General features: G+C 51.1%; 4 protein-coding genes and 1 pseudogene across 4 annotated transcripts; 2 read left to right on the top strand and 3 right to left on the bottom strand.

The window, feature by feature from the left end:
• Positions 1 to 1,724: 1,724 nt before the first annotated feature.
• On the bottom strand, positions 1,725 to 3,212 carry SAPIO_CDS6150 (uncharacterized protein; the record flags this gene model as incomplete). The annotated part of the gene is made up of 6 exons (XM_016788330.1): positions 1,725 to 2,127; positions 2,206 to 2,236; positions 2,302 to 2,366; positions 2,427 to 2,511; positions 2,611 to 2,943; positions 3,161 to 3,212. The coding sequence occupies 6 exons, from the start codon at positions 3,210 to 3,212 to the stop codon at positions 1,725 to 1,727; spliced, it is 969 nt and encodes a 322-aa protein (XP_016642087.1).
• A 1,904-nt stretch (positions 3,213 to 5,116) lies between these two features.
• Positions 5,117 to 6,683, top strand: SAPIO_CDS6149 (uncharacterized protein; the record flags this gene model as incomplete). The annotated part of the gene is made up of 6 exons (XM_016788329.1): positions 5,117 to 5,323; positions 5,387 to 5,519; positions 5,592 to 5,715; positions 5,772 to 5,947; positions 6,012 to 6,187; positions 6,252 to 6,683. 6 exons carry the CDS (start codon positions 5,117 to 5,119, stop codon positions 6,681 to 6,683), a joined length of 1,248 nt encoding a protein of 415 aa, XP_016642086.1.
• A 483-nt stretch (positions 6,684 to 7,166) lies between these two features.
• SAPIO_CDS6148 (uncharacterized protein) lies at positions 7,167 to 7,781 on the bottom strand (the record flags this gene model as incomplete). Its single annotated transcript, XM_016788328.1, has 2 exons — positions 7,167 to 7,584; positions 7,669 to 7,781. The coding sequence occupies 2 exons, from the start codon at positions 7,779 to 7,781 to the stop codon at positions 7,167 to 7,169; spliced, it is 531 nt and encodes a 176-aa protein (XP_016642085.1).
• Positions 7,782 to 8,955: 1,174 nt separating this feature from the next.
• On the top strand, positions 8,956 to 10,544 carry SAPIO_CDS6147 (uncharacterized protein; the record flags this gene model as incomplete). The annotated part of the gene is made up of 4 exons (XM_016788327.1): positions 8,956 to 8,971; positions 9,468 to 10,157; positions 10,218 to 10,438; positions 10,539 to 10,544. The coding sequence occupies 4 exons, from the start codon at positions 8,956 to 8,958 to the stop codon at positions 10,542 to 10,544; spliced, it is 933 nt and encodes a 310-aa protein (XP_016642084.1).
• A 6,056-nt stretch (positions 10,545 to 16,600) lies between these two features.
• On the bottom strand, positions 16,601 to 19,279 carry SAPIO_CDS6146 (annotated as a pseudogene; the record flags this gene model as incomplete).
• Between the last annotated feature and the right edge of the window lie 460 nt (positions 19,280 to 19,739).

The following is a 19,739-nucleotide window of genomic DNA, read 5'->3' as shown; positions in this document are numbered from 1 at the left end:
ATGCATTATCCTATCTTGCAGAGACAGGGTCAGTGTGGGAATATCCTAACTACTTCAGACTGAGCAATGCTTCATCGAAAACCGCTACGGCTGCAGCCGAGCTTCCAGTCGTTCGGGTCAAATGCCTTCCGTTCTCAAAGATCGCCCTCACTGGTGAAGTCTTAGGATTCCCAGTCCTCGCAGAATACGATGACGATGCACGCGATGACCTTCAGATCATTAACGTGACAGACGTCATCCACCAGAAGCTGAGAGAAAATCCTGAGGAGTATGGCGACCAAATTCGCTCTTGGATCCTGGCAGTAGGCGTTCAGCTTCCCCCCCATCCAGGACAATCTGCATCACTTGGGGTCATCCTTATTAGCTTGCAGAGGAGAGTGCCGCTTCCTCGTGCCGTTCCAATGCAAACATGCTCGATTGACGCTCGCTGGGCTAAGGGCAAGTCTTTCATTCGTGAGACAACAACAAGTATTCAAACGGTGTCAATTAACGACGAGCGAACAATAACAATCGAGAGTGAGCTTGAAGATTTTATCAGTTCTACTTCATTCTCTCCGCCAAAAGACGGAACCTGGCGACGGGTCGAGATCACGACGGATTGGTTCAATCAATTGACCCCTAGAGAACTTGTCCGAAATTACGATGAAGACACATCTTTGAACCAAACAATTGTTGAAAGCATCCTCACTCCTCTTGCTCCCTTCAACAAAGGCAAAACTACTATAACTGCCCTACGCAAAGTCGAATTTGCCCTTGGCCTTGTTTTTGCCGATGGAATGTCGCAATGTTTCTGTTATGCGCCGCACTTACTGTCCGGGCAACTGTTTCCTTTCAGCTTTGTGATGGCGAACCCGGTCCAGATGAGGTCGATAGCGAAAGACCTGTTCAAGTTAGATAACCTCCGCCCACCAAACGCCGACGAGCAGATACAAGTGAAAATGTCACTTTCATTGAAGGGACACGCAATGGCTGCAGTTGGCTGGTTTGACATCTTAAGCATCATCCTTCTTCTAGCCCACGTTGTCATCGCCCTAGGCCATGTCCTTGTCCTACTCTGCCTTGGGAAACATTTTAGCGCTTGGGAGAGCATACCTGAGCTATTAGCGCTAGCTCTGAATTCGGAGCCGCCTGAACGAGATGGGGAAACGGGACTTGAAAACACATCAGTTGGCATTAAGACATTCGGCCCACGTCAGCAGATGGGCTGGGTTGAGACAATCGAGGACAACACGGTCACGACAGGAGCCGACGCGAATCAAGCCATCAGGATAGGACAGCTTCAATTACGGTTTGGAAAGTCACGTCTCGGGCTGGGTAAGCCAGCCGGAATGCCAAGAGTAAAGACAGGCCGCGTTTATCGATAGGAAATCCTCAATCAGTAGGTTAGGAGAGGCGTTTCGCTTCTGTTCTGCCCCGTAACAGGAAATCTGATGCTAGCATAGTTGATAAATACAGTACCCCAAGTAGACAAACGCCATATTCGGTTCTACCAATCCTCTTTTCTTGTGACCAGTTAAAGCGTGTAACTAGCTGCTGTCAGGCTGCCAGCCTGCCTTCAGGGTATATCGACAAAGAAACCGAATCGCGGAAGAGGCCAACGCACCGCCGTTGTTTATTGTTGTTGTTTATTGTTTAACGAACGGGTTGACGACTGAGCATACCACACGTCTTTATTTTTCAACATTTCGGGGCGGACTCTGAAATAACCCGAAGCCTCACATAACTTAGACAGCAGCCCATCTGGTGGCTGCAGAGGTTGGCCCTTCGTCTCCCTGGTCAAAGGTAACGGTGACGGTATCCGTCTTTATGATCCTGTCGGTTGGGTGGTATGCTACGCTCTGTCGACTGGAGGATCTATTCGCGGACTGCTTGTCAAGGTCGACGATATTTTCTTCGCTGTCATCTTTCGCGTGTATCGTAAACCCGTATACGTCAACCTTTTTCTTAGGTTTATCGTGTAGCTCGATCGGATCGGGCTGCCGAGCGCTTCGTTTGCTGAAATCCGCGTACTGGCGGTTCTTGCTGGTGCCCTTTTTCGAACTCCAGAGGCTACCGCCCTTGATCTTTTCGACCAAAGGTTGGAGAATCGGGATGCAGGCCGCAATGATGATGAGGTTTCCTTCTATACTGCACCACAAGGATAATAGTTAGCTGGCCGAGACATGGAGAGCGGAGAGCATGAGCTAGGAGGCGTGATCTACTCACGATGTCCAGTATAGAGGGTCGCACAGGTCATCTTCATGATCCATTAGTCTTTTGATTATGTCTGGCAGTTAAATCTTTCCGTGCTTAATGACTTACAGCTGACGTCTGGGCTAGCAAGGGTTGGAACGCCCGTAGCCTTCACAATGCCGACACATCCCGATCTAGTTTATTCCTGTTCGTCAGGTAACTTTCGAAAAAGCTCATGTGGTGTTGATACTTACACGACGCCCATGCCGAGAGCACAGCTGAGAGCAAGCTTCTTTTGCTTTGGCATCTGCAGCTGCCACAGCACGACGGCGGGATATACTGCCAAGTAAAAGTCAAGAAACGCAGAGCATGCTGGCCACAGTACGTCCGTCAATCAAACTCTTCAAGTATTCTGTGTTGGGGGGAAGTCCAACTCACTGCTCGCCCAAAAGGCTAGCCCCTTCAGCACGTTCACGTGTAAACACTTGCGGGGCATCGAGAAGGTCCAAAGAGCTCTGGGAGGTGTACACTGCAGGAGCAGCGCCATAACCATAGCGGTAAGCGACAGGCAGCATATTCCACCCATGGTCCATAGGATCCAGATGTGTAACCGGCGAGGAGCGAGTAATCGGACGAGGAGGGCAATGACGGCGAGCTTCGGGAATCCGAGGGTTTCTATCCCCGGAACGTATGCCGCCATCATCCATTTGACGGTATTCTGCTGCTGCTCCAGGTCAAGGGTGGCGAAGTGTTTGCCATTACCCCAATAAACTGACATGGTAACCAAAACATTTGAGAGGACAGCACATATCTTTTAGAGCGTAAGCGCCAGCCCAGGGCTTGTCGAGTTTCGATCGGAGCAGATGGCAGAAAGGCAGAAAGTGTGGACATACCGAAGAGAAAATGATCAAGTAATCATCGCTGGACAGCTTATGGTGTAAAAAGGCTCTGACATAAAGTCGGCCAGAGACGAATAGAAGAGCCAGACCTGTGAAGACCCAGCAGACCGCAATGATCATAGGACCTTTGTCGTCAGTCATCTTGATGGCGATTGATATCAAGGGGAGAGGACGTCAAAAGAGGTTGGAGAATGAATCTGAAAAGAGAGGCGAGTGTTTAGTAGATGATATACCCCCCCGATGCCCGTCACATTCTGACCCAGCAGATACAGCTCCTGATTTTGATTCGTATGTATCTCGTCTCGATATATTCTCTTATTCCCTGAGAGACTTTTCGTTCCGCTGTTTGAATCATGAACGCAGACCCTGACAAGAATTGCAACACATCTTAGCATATTCTTCAATCCTTATTACCAACCGTTAAGGATCTTGTTTTCCGGATCGGCACTTTGAAGCCACAGTAGGATCAGGACCACTTCGCGTACGAAGAAAACAAGATCCCTTCCTTTAGCGGGGCCACATGTACTTCGTAACTCGGGTCACCTCCCCGGCGCCCCTGCATGAAGATATTGTGGGTCACCGAGTTTTCCCCTATTCCCCGATGTACGGAACACGCGTAACCAAAGTCGTTTACGAAGTAAGAATCATGCGAGGTCAAAAATCTTCAACATTGTTGCATTGCCCCATCGCGCATCCGGGAAATATGTACAAGCCGACGCGGAGCCACATCCGCCTTGCACTCGGACGGCTTCATCCCAGTCATGATGGTACGTGGTACGAAGATTTCTCGGAAGCTATCAGGGTAGACAGGCAAGGCCGCTCGCGACTTTCTACTTCCGGTCGTCAGCCATCATTTCCGCCATTCAGTTCTTTTTAACATACCTGTGTAAAATCTTGCGTAATACTCTCTTTATAATAAACTATGACCCCCTTTCTTTTCCACGCATGATCGGTTGGTAGAATAACCAACCACCAGTTCCCAGTGGCAGCCAGTTCAGCATAGCCAGAATAACAGTGGCAGGAACAGGATGATGACCTGGCGCTGTAACGGCCTGCCAAGACAAGTCCTGGCAGGCCATCCTTGTCCCGTGGTGGTTAAAACATGCGAGGATCTACATAGTTGCTCGCCTAACCTTGCCCCCACTTCGTACTGTCATAACGATGGCCGGGATGCAGCATTTTATACCACGGTACCGAGGTATCATGGTGAGAAACTGAGATCCGGATTATTTCCTAAATCGCTTCAGATAGGCAGAACTTGGCCGTTTGCTGCATTCCTCGTAGTGGACTTCGTATTTGAAGACTGGCGAGACTGGATGCAAAACTACAGATCATTTTCTACTAGGATTAGAGCCACTTCTCTGAATCTTTAGCGGGTCCTCCAACAGGGGCAACGCTGGGATGGGGTCTGGTGACTTTGACTGATCAGCGATGGGTCTGGACTTAAGGAGTAATCTTCACCATTTCGACAGGGGTGGAAATCCTTGCCCTGCGACCAAGTAATCTATGCTCTACGAAGTACGTCGACGGGTGCAGAAAATCCGTCTCAACGGATCGTACCAATTCGTCTGTTGCCTTGGTACTGGGGTTGCGTTTGAGTATAATAGGGGCTGTTGCTGTCCCACTTCGAAATATCCCCAGCCGTCAAGTTGACACCCCCACTTGATGCCCTTAGCGAAGTATTTAACTAGAGCTCTGCCCGTGCCTAGTCACAACGGCGCGGGCCCTTTGCCCTCGGGCCTCAGTGCGGCGGCCTATGTCTTGGGCGATCACTAATGCTTCTAGAGCCCCTATTGAAAACTGGCCAGGGGTTTGCAACGTGGAATTGTTTCGGCGGGGACCGAAGACGGGAAATTGTTGGATGGGATGTTGAAATCCATTCCAACTTAAGAGGCATCAGAGTTCCCCGAGCCAAATTGTCGCCAGTCGACGTCAATTCAAAGACGACCACTTCTCTCGATAAATATCTTATTACGAAGTATAATATATTACATTGTTACGCACGCAGACCTTTGCGTGAATATTCTGACACGACTACAACCAACATGTCCCAAGAAATTGATCTCTCCGTCGCCATTCGAGCAAGTAATGCGGATGCCGTGCCGGGCTTGATCGAAGATATCAATGCTCTACACCACGGCATGAAGGATGGTGACGAGGAAACTCGCCATCAGCTCGTGGTCAAAACACGGAGCCTGCTACAGTCTCTCCTCACGCCCCGCGAGCAGATGTTGCAGCACACCTGGGCTGATGTATGTCGCCAACCATCCATCCTAGGCCTCACTTGCTAATAACTTGAACCCTATATTCTTTAGCCCGGACTCAATGCTGCCTTGATTACCGGCGTCGACGTTGGGCTTTGGAAGCTCATGGTCAAGAACGGCGTTGACACCCCTCAGAAGGTTAACGATCTTGCCGGGGCCCTTGGCATGGACGCTCTGCTTCTCGGTCAGTGATTTGACGCAACATATCTCACAACCTATACAGAAGGAACCCAAGCTCACGGTCCACTTTACATAGGTCGCCTGATGCGCCATGTTTGCGCCATGGGCCATCTTGAAGAGGTGGGACAGGACGAGTATAAACTCACAAACTTCGCTAAATCCCTAAGCCTTGATGTCATTGGGGACGGTTATGTTGCTTTGTGAGTTAGACCAAAGTTCACACTTGTTGGGTTTACTGACGATGTTCGTTCTCTAGGCTTGGCGGAATTGGTCGTAGCCCGATCGAGTTCTACAAGTTCCTTCGTGATACCAAGTGGCAGAATCCCACTGATGCTGCCCGCACAGCCATGCACGCATCTTACAACACCGACCTGCCAAATTGCTTCGAATATCTTCGCTCTATTGGCTTAGGCCCTCACACAAACCACCATAGTGAGTAAATGTAATGTCCCTTTGAGACGAGGATGGCGGCGTCGCTGACAAGACTTCTTTTTAGTGGGTGGCTACAGGCAGGGCCGCCTGCCCTGGATGCACCCCTCGCTTTACCCCGTCGAAAAGACGCTGTTTGCCGGTGCAGATACCTCGCCTGATGCGCCACTTGTGGTTGACGTCGCAGGAGGTCTTGGGCACGACATTGATGAGTTTAAGAAATATTACCCCAACCACCCCGGGGTTAGTATTATTTGTCTATCCAGAAAAATAACGCGTCTTCATGTACTGACTCTATTTTACACAGAAATTAATCCTACAGGATCTTCCTGTCGTCATCCAAGATGTTAAAGGTATCAGCCCCGAGATCCAGCTGATGAGCCATGATTTCTTGACGGAGCAACCCATCAAGGGAGCAAGGGCATACTTCATGCACTCTATTCTCCACGACTGGCCCGATGATGTGTGCAAGAAGATTCTGAGCCGCCTTGCGGATGCAATGAAGCCCGGATACAGCAAGTTGCTGATCTTCGAATGCGTGATCCCTCCCACGGGTGCTTACTGGGAAGCCACTGCTGGAGATATCCTCATGATGACCCAGCTCTCGGCTCTGGAGCGTACCGAGGACAACTGGCGTCAATTGATCGAAGGAAGCGGACTGAACCTCAAGATTGTCAAATTTTGGAAGTGCGGACAGTCTGATGTTGAGAACCTGATTGAGTGCGAATTAGCCGAGTGATTAAGGCTCGCCCCGTTTCGAAGCCACCTCAAGGTTTAGGCTGAGGTTCTAATTAATCATATTGCATGAGAACACTAGCAATGCAGTGATAGTTCTCTTAGTTGTCAAGAGTTAATGTCGCTGGTGACGCCTGGAAGAGTCTGTCTCCTGACAATGAAGTAGGCTATATAATCCAAAATCTAGATTCGCGACGGCGAGTATTGTAGATTATACCTTATAACTTGGCAGAGACATTTCCGTTACTAGAGGCTGGGCTGTTGTGCACCCTTCATAAACGAACTAGCTTGCCGAGATACGACGTACATTATTAACAATCAACGAGTGTTTCCTTCATTTTCACGTCTGACTCCCATATTGTTTAATTCTGTTACTCCATGACTCCTCACAGAGTATGGATTGGCTCCATAGAACTTCCCACCATTATTATTAGAACCGCTTCCAATTATCTATTCTCCCTATGCATCCCCAAGTTATTAGTCAGCATCAACCACCGCCATTTCGAATCTTGTCAACATTCGCATTGGCCTCATCCACCGAGATATACCCTGGCGTTCCTCCAAAGTGATTCCTAAACTGCCCGGGGGCTCTCTCAGACGGGCACTGGGGTATACCTATTTCGAAAGATTTGGTGCAGCTCTCAGCCGTCGCGCAGTCCAGCACGCACGCGCTGAATTCCATTGCGGCTCTCAGCTTATCGGGCGGGTCATTGTCTCCCTCCTTGAAAGGAGCAATAATCTCGAACGGGTAGTAGACAGACCCGTCTGTCACGAGGCAACCTCTGGCATCTGAAACCTCGCCCGTGATTTTCACGACGATGGGTTTGACCATCATGCCGCAAGTATACCCGCCCTCTGGGCAAATCACCGTGCTGGAAGTGGATGTCTCATCAGAAGTTGACCATCTGGGACAGAGTCGTTCCTGTTAGCAGAGTTCACAGGAGGTAGGATGACTCGGAACCTAATGAAGGCTTTGCTACTGAACTCACGTGTATGAATATCCGGCCTCCACACCGATATCGAATATCTTTGGCAGGTTAAGTGTACCGCCAAAGCTACCTGAAATGGTCTGCTCAATCGTACTCATATGTTGATTAGCCATTGTGCCCGCTCTCGCATTTTGTCGGAAGTATTCTTACGCTGCGTGGCTCACACCAACATCGATCTCACAAACCTGGTTGACGAACGCATCACAGGAATAGCCTGTACCCATCCGAGGAGGCAGCTCGTAGGGGGGACTGACTATGATGTTCCTATATTTGCTTTCAATATAGCAAGGAGGGATGATAGATGGGGCAGCGAGAACTTTGCCGGCCAGTAGGTAGAGCCCGCTAGAAACTAGCAGCGTGGACCTCATGATGAAACTTGGGTTTGGGGTGGATGGGATGGAGTTATGGATCTATCAAGCGATAGCTTAAGCCTATTGGTTGCGTTGTAGATCGTTGGAGGCCATGTTTTCAGCTACCACAGAGAGCCCCAGGGTTTTATACTCATTTTCGGCCGTACTTGTCCTCCTCCTGCTTTGGAGATGTTCGACTTTGCTCTTTGATCGACGCACAACTCTTACACAAGGAGCTTCCTGTCAAGGTTGGAGGAATAGTGGCGCAAGCATCCGCTTCCTTTGAAGCTGGGGGCCAGTTGGTGATGTGAGCATCACGACTTTTGGATACGCCGGTAAATAATAAATAGAAAACGTGCCGTTCCATCGACTGCAGTTGGTCATCATTTTATCGAGGGAGCCATCACAATGCTCAGGGTTGGGGTCCATGACTCCAATGCTCCGCCAAGCTGCAAAGGAGACGAGATAGGGTCACCGTATGGCCGACTGGTTTTAGACATATTGCGCTGGGTAACTGCTGCATAGCCTCGGGCGGTTCTCCCGGGCCAGGAAGACCGGTCTGATCTGATGAGCATGCTACGCCTAAAGCATAGGTTGCCTTTCCGTCTTTCTATAGCTTCCTTAAAGTCCCAGTCTCTCAAATCTGTTCATTGGAGCCAACATTGCAACATTGGCAGTAGGGACCAACAGCCTAACCGGTACGCGATACGTAAACATCAACTGTTCACGCTGTAGTCCGTAATGCTTGAAATATGCCTCGCCCCCAAAAGCTGCAACCTTGGCGCAAGCATCACGGCACAGAAAGTCGATGGATCCTGCGAGCGATCAGTTGGTTTGGTGTTATGTTAGGAGTGAACATTGGGCCACACTGACTGTATTCAAGTATTCTACCGGCCCCTGACACACGTATGATTGAGCGCCACCAACATCTGGTAACATGTCGGCAAGAGCCCGTGCGTACATGTATATTTATAAACTGAAGACCAACCGCACTGCCTCCTTTCACTGTAGTGCCAACCATTTACGCCGTAACTTGAAATACGCCTCGCCCCCAATCCCACTCTACATGACACAAAAGTTCCTTATGGCCTTGGTCGATCGACTTGTGGAGGACGGGTGGGCATTTCTACATATTAGCGGTTTGTCAACTTCGGCCCGCGGGGGCCAAAATCCGTCAAGATGTTGGTGGCTTGAGCCGTTCATCTCTTGTTTCAGGATCGGGCTTCCTGCTTTAGCCGACGAATATCATTGGCTAGACAACTCTAATCCAACGGATTGTTGACATTGAGGGACTGCCAGAATGCTCTCTATATTTATGGCCAGGCTCCGGCGACTGACTGTATCTTCCGGCTTCGTGGAAAACACCCACCACTTCACTCAAGGCTCCATCACCCTAATTCTCTCCGCTCAATCTTCGCCGCAGCAACTTCTCCCCCGTACTCTCTTCAGATTGCCCCCTCTCCCTCCCCACCTTCCCCAAACAATTGAGAATGTGTCGCAGTAGGGGTACCGGCCTCTTTAGCCTTTTGAGGCTCCTTGCAGTTTTCAACGTCCTAGGAAGCTCTGCTACCTCTAAGATTGACCGCAGACAACGCGAAGGCTTCGAGGATACGGCCTTCTTCTATAGAAATATTCAGCATGCCCGTGAACGCGTCGTCACAAGCACCGATATCAATACATGGAAATCGGCCCTGGCCTCCCCCAACATGACCGATACGGATAGATTCCAAGGTTTCGACATCACCAAACCCTATTCGGAGCGATCGCCCATTGACGGTTTCACCACACTTTTGCGCATCACCGCCGATTATCCCTTGCCATTTGGGTCCACTGAGGAAAGCGACGATACCTTCACAACTGTAACTTCTGTTAGCATAACGGTGCCTGATGAGATCGCTGCCGACAACGGGACAGGCCTTCCGGAAAACGTCGACCCGTCCTGGAACATTTGCAATGGATACTTTTACCTCACCGCAAAGCTTAATGAGTCGAATACCAACTGCGGTGGTGTTCTATCTAACGACTGCATTCGCGACATCGAAAGCTCGCTTAGTGAAGCATTCCAAACCAACGACTCATGCCAATTCCCCGACAATCTGCCCTCTACCTGCCGCTTTGGAGAGTTGGTGCAGTTCTTTGGTTGGTGTCCCCATCTAAACTCGGCCGAGTCGTCAGGCAGATAAGCTAACACTGACATAGATTCAAGTCTACCGGAGCAGACCTTAGACAGGGCTTTCGGCAATGGCGCTCCCTTCATTGGATTTAGCGTCGGCAGCGACTTTAATAAGAGAGGAGACACGGACGCTTACGCTAGCTCGGGCTTGAGGACAGTCCTAATCGCGACGGTCTGGGGTTATAATGCAAACGACTCGAGCATGGCATCCCAACTACCTGATCCTCCGCCTATTAGCCTCAGCTGTGTGAGTGGACAAAGGGGTGTTGCTGCAGGAAGCAGGGTCCCGGTGGAGAGTAGAACATCACCTTTGTATAAAGAATCATGGAATCTTCTTTTGTGTCTAGGACTAGTACTTTTCGCTTTATCGTAATGCCAATTACCGAGGCTATTTATTATAACCGATGTCTATTAGGAGTACTGTCGTAGCTGGAGGCCACGTCGTCAGTGACAATAATAGTATAATTGAACCGGGCAACACATCACGGACCTTTATCCCCGGCAACCAAACGATCTCTACGAGGCACCCAACAAAGCACAGGTGCGAAGGAATGTGGTTTTTCCGGAAGAGCCATCCCTTTTAATAAAGTGTAGGATGCTTATATGGGTCGCTTGGTATCTGGGACCGGGCCTGTCGCGTCAATGTGGGGTGGAGCTACCTGCATGGCTTAGTTAAGGCTGCGAATCATCAAGGAATTTTTTTTCCCTGCTCGAAGCAAGACACTTTGGAATACTGGGCAAAGATACTCGTAGAGATATTATTGCTCAGTAGCATATCAGCTCGGGACCATGCTGTCTGTCACTATTGAGGCATTATCGCGATATACCTCTCGCTTCAACAAGAGAATGGCTTGGCTTCATATTCGCTGAACCACGCAGAAGTGCTCTTAAGGCTGCCTTGTTAAGATGGAGCAGCCATATCCAAACATTCGCGCCACTGGATTCCTAAAATTGTGTCTAGAGCCCTAATTATGGGCCGTGTCCTAACCTGGGAGGAGCGACGCAGGTCTCGAGCCTGCGCTGTAGGCTTTGGCGAAATTATATTCGTCCCGGCCTCGATAAAACCCACTCTGCGGATGGACAATTGCAAGTACATGTCTCCATGAGTGCTGGGCTGGGGATATCTTTGGAAATGTCAACCAGCTTAGGATATACTCAGGCACCAGTCTCGTCCTCGTACCTATACACAATCAAACCGAAACTTCTCGGTTCCACCTAGAAGGATCTGGCTTTCTGTGTGACAAAGACAGCGCGCTTGCGATTCACCATGCTCAGTGATCAGTCGCAGCTGCAGGCGCATCCATTCTCGTTGAGCCTCTGGTATTGGAGGTGCGCTGCTCGCAATATAGAGTGGCCAGAGAAGGGAAAATCTCCCAGCGCGTCTCGCACCGTTATCCTTGTCTTTCGGGCACCTAGTTTGCCAAATGTTCTCCAGTTCCCTCCGGCAGTTCGTGGCAGGGAGTTTCATTTTTGACAGGTCACGTCCCAAAAGAAAAGGGACGCTCGCGCATATATCGTTCACCAATTCCATACTGCTTCTCTCAATACGGGTCCTATTCGATTCTGTTTGGCGAGATTCTGTTGAGACGGACAACCAAGGGATCGCGCGGAGGAGTAATGACTGAACGATGAGCCGTGACACGCGATAAAAGTTCCAAACCCGAGCGGTATAAAAGTCTGGGTATCTATGAACCTGGCGTAGAGTGAATTCTGATCTTGCCAGGATACTGGCATCTAAGGCGGCAGAGTAAGACCAGGTGATGGGGGTATTGGATGCCCAATCTGAAAGCTCACAATCTAGTGACTGAGCATAATATATCAATTTCTCGATGTTATCCTTACTAGCATTTTGAGGTTGAGAAAGATAGCCGTGGGCCAAGTGCTGAAGGTCCGGTATTTTAGCCGCCGTTGTGACGAGCTGGTCTTCCGGGCTCTTGTGGAAAGATGCCGACTCGTCCGGTACAGTGAAGATTTTGTCAACGGGATGAGATATTTGCATATGACTTAAGACCTATCGAAACAGAATTATTAGAAGTGTGGATACAGGGGATGAAGTAGTAATCTTACAACGCTTTTCCGGACAAAGCGGAACAAGTTGTATGACAGGGGCAAGTGCAACATGCTCTTGCCACGAAGTTTTACAAGAGCGGCAGCTCCGTCAACGTGGGATCCCCATGCTGGTGGTGCCTGTGAGCCCCACATAATAGTCTCGAATGGTGGTCAGCTGAGGCATCATCATACATATATAAGAGCTCCGAGTAAAGAGTAGGGAACCAACCTCGTAGCCACAGAGGAGAAGAATAGCATACAAGGTCTGGTCGTCTCCCGCTTCTGGTAGATCTTGAAGAGCGTTTCTTACTGCTCTAGTGGCTTGAATATATCGTTTCCTGGACAGTTGAGTCGCTTCCTGCACCAGCTTAGGAGAGGCAGCATATGAGATTGCTTCCGTCGCCAAGCGCAAGGCAGAACCAGGGTCGCTCTTAGTATAGAGACTTGGCAGTTCGGTATGAAGGCGATGAGCAGGATCTTGGTGAGACAGATTTTCCATCGTGGTATGATAAAAGTGGCATACTACAAGATCATCCGCTGCCGGTGACAGTGGATGTGTCCAGGTCATGCAATCGCCGTGCATCCATACCGGGACCCGCGCTGCGTGAATGTGAATGGCGGGGAATGTCGTATTACTTGCCGATCCTGGACATGAGCCGTGGGAGCGCGATTGCCATTGTTGGAATTTCTCCCGTGTTCTGGTAGTCTCGTCGCGGAATGTGAGATTCGATTGATTTCGGTAGCCAGAACACGCCCTCTTCATCTTCAAGCAACGTGAACATTGGGGGAGTTTTTCATCACACTTTCCTTCCTTAGCAGACTTTTCAGCTATAAAGCTCGAGCTCTTTGGTGTTTATTACCTTCTTATGCAGTTTCCTAGACCATTCCCAGTATGGGCAAATGTCCACGAGTCCCTGGTCAGATGGAAAGCTTACCTGCAGTTCTCGCATCCCCGACTTGGTTTCCCGCAGTACACCATTCTGAGTTTTGTAGAGTAAGGCCGGGGCCGACGACGTGGACGCTAAAGGTGATTGTATAGACACGGCTGCAGAAGCAGGAATGGAGTAGAAGAAGAAGGTCGCGTTGTTTTGGTGGGTTTTTCCGTGGCGGTACCCTGCGAATCTGGTGAGGAGATCGAGGGAAAGGGTCACAACTTAGCACGCGTTATTGGGACTAACTGCCTTCTAATATCTGATTTTTTGGTGGTGAACAAGAACATTGAAGCAGCTTGTTGTTGGACTGTCTGTGGAAACTGGCTCAAAGCACAAGTTGTTTCGTGCCCGAGGTTTCTCCGCCCTGCCCCACCAAGTCTTCATCGACGAAATAATCCATATGGGATGCACTACCTTGGTACACCTAAACTATTTAGGGATTAGACAGGGACGACACATGCAGGTTTATTCCATTTTAGGTAATTGTAACAAAACTTACTCAATACATTGATACAAAACTAAGTCCCTTCTTCAGCCGCCAAACCATTGAGATTGAGTACAAAGGATAGAAGAGCTGTTCGGCCGCAGGACGAAGCGAGCTCCCGTTGCCCAACCGTTTGGATATCGTAATGCATTTCGGCCCAATCCTTTATACAGAACCATACATCAATTTGGTTTGAATGTAGGCTGTTTGCGGGCCATAGCATCAGGGGAATGCCCATATCCCGCGAGCTCTGTGTGATGGCGCGTGAAGTAGACTAACCCGATACGGCATGCTTTGAGACAGCCAGTCACAAGTCGTCGTTAACCAGCTCACAGACGATATCAAAAACGAGATAGTTTCAATAGGCTGCGGTGACTAGGACTTACACATTGAGAATACTGATCAGGGGGACGCTTTCGTCGTGTGGTCGAAATGATTTGGACTTTGGGGGAATCCCTTGGCTATTTAAGCCTAGAACTGTCACCATTCCCTCTCTTTTCCTGAAATCCCCATTTCTTCTTCTTTTTTTCCCACAATCCAACTTTCACTCTGCACCTTTTATCGAATCATGTCTCATTCAGATCAACCCATGAGCTCGGGTGGATTACAGGCTAAGCAAGAGGATCATTTCATAACACCTGAAAAATATGAGCTACCAAAGTCCGCATCTCAGAAGCTAAAGCTAACGCCTTTGGACATGAACATGCCAAGGCTCTATGGGGCTCGTTGGGTCCTGTGCTTTCCTTTACAACCCAGCACCAACAAAATTCAAGTGTAAAGCCCTTCATGACACTCCACGTATAGATACTGCAAAGGATTTTACTTACACATGCCCTAGATATGAGGAGTTGTCTGTTGGATTAGCGCACACTATCAAATCTATTCCGTGGCTTGCTGGTAACGTTGTTAGTATTCACTCCCCTAGACTTGACTCGAGTGTGTGAATTTCATTGTCCAGCCATTTCTCCTCTATACGATTGCTGACCTAGCGCTCTCCCATTAAAGGGGCCCGAGCAAGGATCCAACCCGGCGGATAATAGAATTCAGATCGTGGATTCGTCAGGCGGCGTCAAATTTCCGTGAGTGTCTCCTTCGGAATGCTAACATTCATAGCTAACATCAACGTTTTAATAGATTCAAAGATCTCACAGGAATTCTCCCATCATACGAGGAGCTGAAGCAAGAGCATTTTCCACTCTCCAGGCTGTTGACTGCACAGCTTGGCCCAATAGGCGCCTTTCCAGAAGCTTCGCAGCCGGTAATGGCGGCTCAAGCCAACTTCATCGAAAATGGGCTTCTGCTAACGGTCGGAGTCCATCACTCTGTGTGTGATGCCTCGGCATTGGACACCATCATCAGCATTTGGTCTCAAAACACTGCTGCAGTCAGCGGCTCCAACTCCTTCACCACATATGATGCCCAGTCAAACGATCGCAGCCCTCTTATGGAAGGCACGCCGGGAGCGAACGTGATTGATTTCCCGGAGTATAGGCTCCCAACCAGTGACAACATGCAAACACAGCCAATGCCTCCGATGCCCTTACAACTACCCCCCATGGGGGCGCACATTTTCTACTTTTCAACAGAATCGCTCGCAGGCCTCAAGACTGCCGCAGCAGCCTTTTCTACCCACGACGCTCTTTGCGCCTTTCTCTGGCGGCACATGACACTAGCCCGGCGGTTTCCGGGCGCTTCTCCTGGCCCCTTGAGTGGCCAGGAAACTTCGGCCCTGCTATTTGCAGTCAACATTCGGAGCCGCGCGAGCCCGCCACTGCCGCCGACCTACCTAGGCAATGCTTCGATGGCCACAATCACTGACCGGCTTGCGGTCTCAACCCTTACAATGGACGGCGGGCTCCCCCGCGCGGCAGCTGCGATCCGAAAATCTCTAGGTGCATTCAGGGCCCCGAGTCGGGTGCCGCTAACTATTGGACTTCTCCAATCCCGGTCAGACCCTACAGAATTCAAGTTAGCATACAATGCTTTCTTAGGTCCAGATATTAGTGCAACATCGTGGGCTGATCTGAAGGTTTATGAAAGAGAATGGGGGGTCTTGGGGGCGGTCGAAACTTTCCGGATTCCCGGTGAGGGTGCGGATGGAGTGGTGATGATTCTTCCCAGATTGCTGGACGGTGGCTTAGAGGTTATGGTAGGGCTGGAACTTGGAGCAATGGAGAGATTGCTCAAGGACAGCCAATTTCTCAACGCAGCTCGGCTTCGGGGTTAGGGCTAGACTGGAATATCTTGAACGCGTTTTATAATCATGCGTAATTTGCACCTCCCTCAACTTCAACTACAGACGCAGTCTTGGGAATTTCGAAGTGATGATATTGATTGTAGTAGTAAACGTAACAGCCCCTGGCAATGCCCCACTGTACATCCTGCTGAGCCCCCCGAATCGACTGTATAGCGCCTTCCCAGTCGTCGAGCTCGATCAGACACGGGGTCAGATATGGTGGGGGTAAGCGTGGAATCTGCTCTAAACTCGGGTACAGCGAGTCTAAATATTAAAGACATACGTTAAAGTATTACCAAATGCTGGCTTTTACATATATAAAGACTATTCATCAACTCTAAGTCCACAAACGACAACCATCCGCTCTCATGTCCTTAATAAGGCCCACTCCCTTATCTCTATATTTAAGTAGTTATCTTTATATTATAGTACAATAGTACTATAAGGTCTATTATTAAGAGAAATAGCTCTATAAGCAATTTAAGTACATCACCTACTTCTATTCTATAGAATTAATAGTTAAATAGCTACTTAGACTTACAGTACTAACAAATCCTTCGCCAGTCAACTAATTTCCGAAACAGTAATCATCTACTTATAATACAGTCCTTACACAGCACCGAGCCCGGCGCAGCATGTCCGTCTCCCGACGATTTGGCTACGAGAGTGACCAGGTCGCCCTTGTCCCTATAACAGCTGTCGCCGCCGCTACCTCGTTACGGTTAGCGGAGGGGATATCGAGGCTGAGGCTCCTGACGTTGCGTTTGCAGTGAAGGCGTGTTGGCCCGGACCGATCTCGTGGTCCTTATCACCGAGCATCACCGATGCTGATGAACCTGGTGGAACGGTTACGGTGAGGGTGATAGTGCCGTGCTCATCGATGTGCCAGGCCGAGGCGGCTCGCCCATAGGGAGTTTGAATCGCAACCGAGGCTGATGTCAGGCCCGCTCTAATCAGTGGCGCCACTCGGAAGCGCCGATAGGCGACGTCCGCAGGGGAGAGCCCAGCGACGCGTTCTTGGAGGAACGCGGCAACAGATCCTTTAGCGTAGTGGTTATGAGACATGTACGGCTTTCCATTCTTGTAGCCTTCCCAGGTCTCCCATGTCGTTGTGGCGCCGCGTTCGACCTGATCCAGCCATGATGGCGCGCTCGTCTGCATGAGCACGCGGAACGCGATGTCGGCGTTTCCCGAGTCGGCTAGGGTCCCGAGCAGCATCGGGGTGCTAAGGAAACCGGTGCCGAGATGGTAGTCGGCTTGCTCAACGAGTTCTGCGAGACGCGCCCCAGCGGCCGGTCGTTGTTCGGGCAGAAGAAGGTCGAAGGCCAGGCCACGGACGTAGTCGTCCTGCCGGTCATTGTCGATACGTGCGCCATTCGCGGTGACGAACGCTGCGCGCCAGGCGCGCGCGGCATTGTCGGCAAGAGTGCGGTAGCGCGTCGCATCGGCGGGCCGATCGAGTACCTCGGCGATCTGTGAGAGCAGCTTGGCCGATTGTGCGAAATAAGCCGTTGCGACGCTGGCGCGTTCGCCGAGAATGTTGCTGAGGAGTGCGGATCCGCCGGTCTCTCCTGGCCTAAGCCATTCACCCCATTGGTACCCGGTATCGACGATGTATTTCTCCAGTGACCCTGTTCCGCGCCGGAAGCGTCGCCGCCAGCCGCGTTTAGTGGCCGCGCGTGTCGCGAGATGGTCGACCCACGCCTTCGCGCTGTCGTACTGCTGCCGGAGGATCTCGATATCGCCGTAGTAGAGATACAGAGTCCAGGGGAGCATCACGGCCACGTCGCCCCACCCCGTGGAAGACTTCGTTAGTCGGAGGCAGTTTCGTGCACGCCCGGGGGCGTCTTCGGCGGGGATGACGGGCGGGACGCGACCGTCATCGTATTGCTCCGCAGCGAGATTGCGCAGGTACCTGCGCAGGTACGCGTCCGCGTCGACGAGCTGGACAGCGGTTGGTCCGAAGATCTGGATGTCTCCGGTCCAGCCGCTGCGTTCTCTGGTGGGACAGTCGGTCGGAGTATCGGTGAAGTTGGATCGCAGTGACCACATCACGTTGGTCCAGAGCCGCTCGAGGCGCGGGTCGGAGGCATGGAACTCGCTGATCTGTTCGAGGTCGGAGGACAGCACAATCGCTTTGACGTCCTGACTCGTTAGCGGCTGTACGGCGCCTTGGACTGCGACATAGCGGAATCCTCGGATAGTGAACCAGGGGGTGTAGGTGACCGGTTGACCGGGGAGGATGACCTCGTCTCGTTGGAACCAGTCGTTCTTCTTGCCAGGTATCCCGAGATAGTCAATGGCGAGCTCTCCGTTGTCGTCAAGCGCTTCGCTGTAGAGGATTTTAACCGTTTCACCAGGTGGGCCGGACAAGCGGATGCGCGCAATCCCCGAGACGTTCTGACCGAAATCGATCAGCTGTGCGCCTGAAGGGGCGGCGATGACCTCTCCGGACAGCCTCGCGATCTCGGTGACGCGATTCACTTCTTCGGCAATCAACCGTGATCGTTGCTGCCTCACGACGGCGTGTACTGTTCGGGGTTCCCGTTGTTCGTCATTGGCCCATGGGAGCTCGGGGATGCGGAGATCCGCCCGTTCTCCGTACATGGGATCGGAGGTACGGATCCGGCCGTGGCTAACCTCCCAGGAGCCGTCAGTGTGCAGGGTCAGGGAAGAGCCGTCCGCAAGCTCGAGGTCGACCTCGATGAACGCCGCCAGGTGGTCACCGTACCGGGCGGCTTTCGCGAACGCGCCGTTGTTGCCGCGGTACCGTCCCTCGGCGACAACGACGCCGACAGTGTTGCGCCCTTCACGAAAAGCGTTCGTCACGTCGTAGACCTGGTACTCGGTGTACACGTAGAAGGGGGTCCACCTAGGAACCAGAGCGGGCCCGGTCATGTCGGTATCATTGACGAACAGGCGATACCAGCCCAACGCGGTGGCGTATGCCCGGCCATGCACAACCGGCGCCGGTAGATCGTACATCTTGTAGAAGTACAGTGTCCTAGGATCTCGTTTATTGTCCGTAGGGTGACCGATCCACTCAGCGCGCCACTCCGAAGGAATGAGTGTCCCGGTCTCGAATGAGCCGGCTGCCCATGCGGTTTTAGTTCCATCGGCAAGCAGGACGCGAACCCTCCAGTGATACTCCCTGCGGGAGCGGAGCGGGTCACCTGCGTAACGGATACCGAACGAGTCGGACTGGGACACGGGGCCGGAACACCATACGACGGCTCCGTCGGTGAAATTAGAGTCAGTAGCGACGTCGAGTTCGTACGCGGTCTGGCTGGAGGCGCCGTCGATCCTCCACGCGAACTCCGGGTACGCGGTGTCGATGCCCAGAGGGTTCGTGCGGTGGCCGACGGTCAGGTCGTAGAGAGTAGGCATGATCGATTCCCGTCGAATGGTTGGGTTAGAAGGACGCTGTTGTCGTAGTCGTGAATCTCAGATCCCGGCCTGGATGATCCTCGCTAGCAGACTCGTCATGGCGATTCCTGTTTCGGAATATTATAAATTTTCCGAGCTTGTGTACATGACTGAACCCCTTATCGGAAGCCAAACGTGGCTAGACCAAACCCCTGCCTCCGCTTATTTCCTTTTAAAGCCACCCTCAGCGCACTGACCTCGCGGAGCAGCTCCATCAACCACCAGCTGTTGTTGGAATATTATGACCTTTTTAAGTCCGGAAGGAACGATCATGATTGCATTGATTATGGAAGAATTAGTTCGGAAAAACGTTTCTACTTATGCCCACTGTCTCCTTTCCAGTTCCATTTCCAAAAGGACGTGCCGTACGAGTTTCTTCTTCTCAAACACACTAGGAAAGGCAAAAAGGTGCCATTTCTTC

The sequence above is a fragment of the Scedosporium apiospermum genome, assembly GCF_000732125.1.
Source record: "Scedosporium apiospermum strain IHEM 14462 chromosome Unknown SEQ_SAPIO_0100, whole genome shotgun sequence".
NCBI lineage: Eukaryota > Fungi > Ascomycota > Sordariomycetes > Microascales > Microascaceae > Scedosporium > Scedosporium apiospermum.
The sequence above is the reverse complement of the archived record's forward strand: the minus strand, read 5'-3'. Positions and strand labels throughout refer to the sequence as shown.